General features: G+C 44.1%; 1 protein-coding gene across 1 annotated transcript in view; it reads right to left on the bottom strand.

Moving 5' to 3' along the window:
* Positions 1 to 330: 330 nt before the first annotated feature.
* Positions 331 to 8,495, bottom strand: part of glp1r.L (glucagon like peptide 1 receptor L homeolog) — a 146,297-nt gene continuing 138,132 nt past the window's right edge. Inside the window, exons 12-14 of the mRNA XM_018262711.2 lie at positions 7,144 to 7,282; positions 1,959 to 2,000; positions 331 to 1,630 (exon numbers count right to left, since the gene is read on the bottom strand). Of these exons, the coding sequence (XP_018118200.2) occupies positions 1,493 to 1,630; positions 1,959 to 2,000; positions 7,144 to 7,282 (319 nt within the window). The 3' untranslated portion in view covers positions 331 to 1,492. The remainder of the gene's footprint in view (positions 1,631 to 1,958; positions 2,001 to 7,143; positions 7,283 to 8,495) is intronic.

The following is an 8,495-nucleotide window of genomic DNA, read 5'->3' as shown; positions in this document are numbered from 1 at the left end:
GTTTGCTCCCAATGCTATTAATAAAATATACAAAGGCTTGTATTTCTTTCCAAAAAAGGAGGAAACCCTAATACTGTGTAACCCAGAACATCACTAAAGTCCTTTACTTCTGACGAGAGGAAGAGGCAAAGAATGCTTTGTGGGCTTTTATACGGGTACCTGACCCAATGCAGGACATTCCTTCCTAGTTTATTGGGCCGGAGCATTCTGGGAATTGTAGTTCTCTGACAGGCTTTTTCCTATTTCTACTGCATAGAAAACCCTTTGTCAGTGATGTTTTAACATCCAAAACTTTTTCTCATTTCATTTTTTTTTTCTAAAGAATTTCGATAAACTTTTTAATGTATATTTTATACCTTTTGGCCAAACAAGAGAAAACAACATCCTCACAGTTTTCCTTTTACTATTCCGACATCTGTTCCCCCACTGGACTAAATGTAATTCTGTTCCTGCAGTACCATAAACAGGACACCAGCGGGCACATATTTCAATGTTCGGAGATTTGCCTATTCTGCAGGTAAATGCCAGGCAGTGGTTCCTTTAATCCGTAGTAATGTCTTGTCGCTCAATGCGGTGATGTGATTTGAGTTTTCTTAGCCCAAGTTTTATGCCTGAGATTTATGACAACAGAAATGCAAAACAGAAGTTTCTTCTCATGGCTCTGACCTAGTGCTGTAGGTTGTATGTTGCAATGAGCACAACGATGCACAGTCCACCTTCTATTGTTACTTGAAAATAATTCAAGAAATAAAATACAATTAATTCTATTTGTTATCGGGTGGAAATGGACCTTTGCTCTATTTATTGTCCTCTTGACTTTTCCAACTTTACGCACTGTTCTTGGCCTTGGAAGCAATTGAGAGGGAACCCAACTCAAAATTCTGCAACCTTGGGTTAATGGAACATGTCGACGGTGAAGCAATCTCCCTCTTACATTCTATTTCTCCCAACAAAGAAGTCTCTTCCTGATATGAAAATATAATCACCAGTCACTGGTTGATCAAGAAGCCTCTTACAGCTACATTGAGAAGATCCTCACGTAGAGCTTGATCTTATTGGGACATGGGAAAGTCCATCACTGGTACACAAAAAATGTCCCTCAAAAGTTTGACATTAAACAAAAACTTCTCCCCTTTGGAAATGTTTTGGAATTTAATCCATGTCCAAGTGATTGGTTTTCCCGCCGCAGGTCAAGAATTTTGCACTATTTGCCCAGTGTAATACCTGAGAAACATTTCCTTTACATGGCAAATGAGTTCTCCATCTCCTTGATCTCTGGATCCCAAAGCTCTAGAAGCTCTGAAAGAGAGAACACCACACAACGTGAACTTTGCACCCCAAGAGAAAAAGGCATGGGGAGGGGGAAGTCTTGAGCAAGTAATGAATGGATCTGGTTGCTTATGAAATCTCCTTTGGTGCCTCCACGTGAAAGTGCCATCTTCATAAGCCGACTCTGCTCATGGGTCCATCAGTCTCCTTCAAAGGTGCAGAATTAAACACTGCTCCCAACGGTGACCCCACTGCTCAGGCTGTTGGCTGGGAATTTGATTGGCTTCATGCTGCTGTCTCTGTTGCTGTAAAAATGTTCCAGCCGCCATCTCTCCCATCTTCTCTGAAACTCAGTTTGGACCTGCCAATAGAGAGGAGAATGGGGGGAAATAAAGACAGTTATAACTGCCCCTCAAGTTACAGCCGTAGGCCCAATCTTACTTTAACAGGCATCTGAGTGCCACCATTTCTTTCATTTATGTTTGGTTAAACCACACTGTAGATATGAGAGTAGGTATTACCACCCCTTGGCCACACAAAGTGCCTGGTTACATGCATTGGTTATACTACAAGGCATTACATGCGTATAATATTTCCTTTATAGAATGCTCTTGTGGTGCTGGGTAACTTTATGGGTGTAGCCTCACATAGAAAGAACTGCTAGTACCTCCATGTACATGTGAACTCACCTCATTGTTGATGAAACAGTAAAGAATGGCCACCATCAGCCCCTAGGGAATGAGCAGAGACAGTTTATTCAGGGACAGAAGAATTATGGGGGTTTGTGGCTGATTTAGCAGCCGGCTGGCATGGCTATCGTGGGGGGCATCCCAAAACACCTCTCCTCTCCCATTCATCTTCTACAGTGAAACCTCGATTTCTGTTATACAGTGAAACCTTAATTTTATATAGCATGTCTTGTTATTACAGAGAAAAAGGAAATTGATTTTAAAAATTTGGATTATTTGGATAAAATGGAGTCTATGGGAGACGGCCTTTCTGTAATTCGAAGCTTTCCGGATAACCAGTTTCCGAATAATGACTCTCGTAAAAACGGAAAATTGGGTTGCTACTCTATTTGTTTCATCGGTGGGTAGGAAAGGAGATTTCACCATCAGCATAGCAAGGAATGCCTTTAGGCCAGCGGTCCCCAACCTTTTTTAACCATGAGCCACATACAACATGCTTTGAGGACCCTCTGAGCAACATCCGAAGAGTTGGAGAGCAACATGTTGCTCACAAGCTGCTGGTTGGGGATCACTGCTTTAAGCTAACCACTATTATTATAAATGGGGGGATATTCCTATTTTGATCTTTTATAGTTTGGCTCTGAAAATCTTATGTAAGGGGTGAACCTACCCTTTAATCTCCTAGATATAGTATAAATAAAGGACACACGTGATGGGATGAGATGCAATGAGTGCTGGGTTGGCAAGAGCCCATATTTATTTAGTGCCATTAACTTTGCCAGCGATGCTTCCGTGCAATGATTTAATGGGCTGGGCACAAGTTCACAAGCTTCTCCATCACCCTGAAGTGTAATTGTTGGGTCTCATTTAACATCAGTCATTGTGCCCAGGACACCGTTGCCCATAAGGCTCCATCTGCTGCTCCTAAATCATATTCAGCCATCACTTGCTGCCTGGCACAGTGCGCTATACATAAATATTATTCATTATGGTACCAAATGGGAAACTGAAGCTGAAGCTGAAAGGCATTGTGGGACGGTACCACTTTGGGCACTAAATCATCTCTCTTTGCTGCACCAGTCATCGACTTTAATGTGTCCATACCAACTGGTAGACCAATAAAATGAATTAAAAATCTACTCTGCAGGTTTGCTTTGGTTGCCAGGGACTGGGTCTAAGAAACAGACAGCATGTTCGACGCTTCACGTTGGGGAAAAAGAAAAGTAAAATGATTAAACACACAAATAACTAAAAGGGGGTTTATGAGACAGAGAGAATAATACGACGGCAATTAATTCATTGTGGCCATAAAAGTAAAATGTGTGAAATCAGTTCATGGAGACTTGTGCTAAATGTGCAGCAATTAAACTGTAATCGGTATAAACGTAATGACTTTATTAACTGCTTAACTCATTGTCATCATGGGGGGGTCTTGACCATTTTCTTACTATGGGGGGCTGTGGTGGAATATGGTGGAACAGTTGTGCCAGACTTAGATGTAAGTACGGGAGAACAGAAGGTAGAGTTCCGCACATTGGGGTTCTTTAAAAGTGTAAATCTTTATTCATCAAATGTTGGAACGGCCTCAGCAGAGATAGTTTGGGATGCGGCCAAGGCCTACACAAGAGGCATGTATATCTCATTAATTAAAGAGGCTAGGCGGAAGGTAGAGGTAAAATTAAGGGATGCCAGGTCATCACTAGAGGATGCTGAAAAGGTATATGCTGGTGACCCGACTGAGGAAAGGGGGGAAGCACTTGCGGATGCCCAAAGAAATGTCAACATAGTATACACAGAAAAATACTCACAGAGGGAGATGAGCCGCTTGGCCAGTTGGTATGACAAGGGTGATAAATGTGGCAGGTTGTTGGCCATGCTCTCCAGGGAACCTAGTCAGCTAATGGCAATCCCCAGAATCATCACAGCAGAGGGGTGTGAGCTTCAGGATCCTGACCAGATCTTAAGTGAATTTCGCTCCTTTTATTCTAGCTTGTACAGTTCTAAATTTACCCGCTCCCAAGAATCGCTGGCTGAGTACCTGGATGGCATTCCAATTCCCAAACTTCCCCGGGAGAGCACGGACTTCCTGAGTCGGCCCATCACTCTTGATGAGGTGACTGAGGCTATTTCTGCCTTTCCCAACGGAAAGACGCCTGGCCCGGATGGTCTCCCCATTGAGTGGTACAAGGCCCATGGGGACATCATTGCACCCCAACTGACTATCCTATACAACACTATCACTATTGGTGCCCCACTACCGCATACAGCTAAATTAGCCACTATCACACTGATTCTGAAGGAAGGCAAACCCCCGGAGAACTGTGGGTCGTACAGGCCAATTTCCCTCCTAAATTCGGATGTGAAAATACTGGCTAAAGTACTAGCGAATAGGCTTAAATCTGTAATAGAAAATTTGATACATCCAGACCAAACGGGCTTCATGCCCACTAAGGGCACTGACATTAATCTTAGGCGTCTCTACACCAACCTTGCTGCCAGTCACCAGAACCCGGGCGAGAGAGTGGTAGTGTCCCTGGATACTGAGAAGGCCTTCGACACTGTTGAGTGGCCCTATTTGTGGCAAATTCTATCCCGTTTTGCCCTTGGGGAGAATTTTATTACATGGGTGAAGGCTCTTTATGATTCCCCTATGGCCAGATTACGGGTAAACTCGGGTCTGTCACAGGAACTGCAGCTGGCGAGGGGTACCCGACAGGGCTGCCCACTATCTCCCCTTCTTTTCGCCCTAGCGATTGAACCGCTAGCCATCAAAATTAGGGGCAACACTCAAATTAAAGGACTACAAATGCGGAGTTGGGAGGAAAAAATTTCCCTGTATGCTGATGACATGCTGGTATACCTGGCAGACCCGAGGGACTCCCTGTCTGAGCTCTTACGGGAGATAGGGCATTTTGGAGAGTTTTCAGGCCTCAGGGTGAATTGGGGGAAATCCCTTGTGTTCCCCATTGACCCGGAAACCCAAAAAGACCCCAGACATGGTCCACTCCTGCAGTGGATGACTCGTTTCAGATATCTGGGCATAGAAATTCATAGGGATTTGTCACTATATCTTGAATTTAATCTGACTCCAATTGTCAGAACCCTTAAACTTAAGGTGCGGAACTGGGCGGCTCTGCCACTCTCTCTCCCGGGGCGTATTAATCTACTAAAAATGATTTTCTTACCCAAGTTTTTGTATGCGTTTCATAATGCACCTATTATACCCCCAAAAGGTGGTTTGCAACGGTAGATGGTATAATGCGGGGCTTTATATGGGCAGGACAACGACCAAGGATCAAGTGGCAGACCCTTCAGGCCCCAGTTGCTAGAGGCGGTCTGGCGCTCCCAAACCTTCTACTTTATTTTTATGCCAGTCAGTTAGTCTATGCCTGGTGGTGGCTGAACCCTAACCCAAATAATCAGGCGGTGGTCCTCGAGGCAGGAGTAATTTCCTCATTTGAAGCGTTGGCCAATCAGCTGCATAGAGGTCTCTCCTCCATATATTCCCTTACGCCTTGTATGAAAACGGTGTGCACAGTATTCCAGAGGGCAGTGGTGTCCCCATATGGGAAACAGAACAAGTGGTCCAGGTGGTCCCCCTTATGGGGCAATAATGCTCTCCCTCAACTCAGATTGCTACCTGATGCGGCCGCCTGGGCAGCGGCTGGGATCAAAGTCCTTGGGGATATTGTTAGGCCTGGGGAGTTTAAGCAGTTTCCCTTACTGCAGGAGGATTTTGGCTTGCCGAACCGTATGCTCTTTAGTTTCCTCAGACTACGCCATGCACTCCTGACTCAGTTCCCCGACAGGGCTCCAGAGGTGACAGAGTCCTTGCTTGAAAGATATCTGAGACGCCCTGGCCTCCAGAAACCGCTTAGTTGGTTTTATACCCTTCTTCTCCAAGATGCCTTTGACCCACTGCAGCACTTTTGCCAGAAATGGCAGCCTGACTTCCCCCAATTGGATGAAGGCTCATGGAAAGATATTCTCAGCCAAATACCTGAGGTAAATATTTCCATCAGAGATAGGTACATTCACACTAAGTTTCTTAACCGTATTTACCTGACACCTCACAGACTGGCCCGGATCTACCCTGGACTTCCAGATGTATGCCCCAAATGTAATATTGATCAGGGAAATTATATGCATGTGTTTTGGGACTGTCCTCATATTCAGAGGTTTTGGGCAGAGGTTTTGGCCTATGGTGCACGTAAGCTTGGACTTCCTAATGTTCGCTCCCCTGAGCTCTGTTTGTTGGGTATTACTGAAGGACTATCGCTGACCTCTTATGAACGGATGAGTCTGCTGCAACTGCTACACTTTGCCAAGAAAGCCATTCTGATGACCTGGAAAGCAACTGCACCCCCGACAATAGGCTTCTGGAAAAAGCTTATAAATGATATCCTCCCTAGCCAAAAACTGACTTACTTAATCAGAGGCTGCCCAGACAAGTTTGGGAAGATATGGGGTGGCTGGCTTGAAAGCGACATGGATACCTAGTTGCTTATCCCCGTGGGGGGCTGGAGGGCAACGTGACATTATTCCACTATCCGTGCCTATGCCTAGGATGGTACTGATATGCACTTTGCTTGATGTTCTGTATAGGGGAGCCCATCCCCCCCCCCTTCTCTTTACTATCTTCTTCTTTCCTCTTCCTTCCCTATTTTCTATCTCTACCCCCCCCCCTTTTCTTAACTCTCTTTCCTAATTGCTATGGTTGTAAAATTTCAATAAAGAAAATCTTGCAAAAAAAAAAATCTTTATTCATCCATATTTAAAAGACACGCAGCATGGTTGCTTGACGCGTTTTGGGCACAGCCGGCCCTTAATCATAAGCATAAAGAACACTGGTAAAAGTGTCGGTATAAATATGTAGGGCTAACCACGACCTCTAGTGATGGACTTCTGATATTAAATAATACATTAAATCACATGATTACAATGCTACAAATATGTTACATTGAAGAATGTGCCAATTAAAAAGGTTGAAGGAAAACTACAAAGTATCCAATCAAACGCAAACGTAAAAGAATAAACCAGAGAAATATATACAAAAAATCAATTAACTCATACAAAATTAGAAATATCAAATCAAGTGTTCGGTCCATGTGGATTACGGGTATTAGATGTAAGTACCAATCGACAGGCAGTATGGCAGCTCCTCATATATATCAATACACAGTACCTGGAAGGAGCTGAAGGACAACTCAAAGAAGAGCTTGATGTAGCGCAGGACGCCCTTTGCATGTTCATCAGTTATAAAGGCAAAGATGATCTCGTGGGTGCCCAGCAGGGGGATCAGAGTCAGAGTGGACTTGGCCAACCTACAGTCATGGCAAGAAGAACAAGACAATCAGCAGCTGAGCTTTTATTCTGACCTTCATCAGGGCACATATATATCGAAATGGCATTTCTGGCCCACTGGTAAAATGTTCTGTTGCACAAAACCATAAATACAGTCTCTTTCCAATTTCCTGGTTCTGCCAAGACGCTGTTTGAGGAGGACCAGGTAGTGCAACAAATGAGCAGATCACAGCTAAGCCTTCTGTATTATGGGCTGCTTCTTATCACAACCAAAGGCTGCAGCTCAGGGAAAGTCGGGGGGTAGGGTGTTAAAGGTTGCCTTGATTGAAATATTGCCCCCAGTCTTGCTAGTACCACTTGCTGCTGGCTGTACTGGAGAGCTGGTGACACTCAGCACTTTTTATTCATTAAAAAAGTACATTTTATGTAGGGATGCACCAAATCCAGGTTTGGGATTCGGCCTTTTTCAGCAGGATTCGGCCGAATCCTTCTGCCTGGCCGAACCGAATCCAAATCCTAATTTGCATATGCAAATTAGGGGTGGGGAGGGAAATTGCGTGATTTTTTGGCACAAAACTAGGAAGTAAAAAATGTTTTCCCTTCCCACCCCTAATTTCCATATGCAAATTCTGATTCGGTATTCGGCCGAATCTTTTGCAAAGGATTCGGGGGTTCCACCGAATCCAAAATAGTGGATTCGGTGCATCCCTAATGTTATTTAACAAAAAACATCTCAAATGATGTAGCCTGACGCGTTTGTTTCGTGCCATGTGGGCACTTAATCTTAGGCTGGGCATCTTCTGAACATACAGATATTTAAATTAAATTGAACAAATCAAATGCAAGTTTGGTTCAATTTCATTTAAATATCTGTGTGTGTTCAGAAGATGCCCAGCCTAAGAAGTGCCCACATGGCACGAAACGCGCAAGATGTTTTTTGCTAAATAAAATATACTTTTAATCGCATTAGGCATCTGGAGTGAAGTCCGGTTTGTGCCAGTCCTACTATGAATATCGTGTTGCCTCTAATGCATCTCAAAAGCTGAAGGTCTGGGTCTTGTGCACCTGGACCCCCCATGCCTATTGGTAAGTTAACCCTGTTTTCTATACTACAATCAACACTGGACTTTCATTTGAAGGAATCCGTTTATTACACTTAGCTCTTTGCATTGTAAAATGACACCCAATGCCCAGCTAGTAAGTGTACAGCCAGTTGCTGACAGGGAGATGAAT

The sequence above is a fragment of the Xenopus laevis genome, chromosome 5L (genome assembly GCF_017654675.1).
Source record: "Xenopus laevis strain J_2021 chromosome 5L, Xenopus_laevis_v10.1, whole genome shotgun sequence".
Classification (NCBI taxonomy): domain Eukaryota; kingdom Metazoa; phylum Chordata; class Amphibia; order Anura; family Pipidae; genus Xenopus; species Xenopus laevis.
The sequence above is the reverse complement of the archived record's forward strand: the minus strand, read 5'-3'. Positions and strand labels throughout refer to the sequence as shown.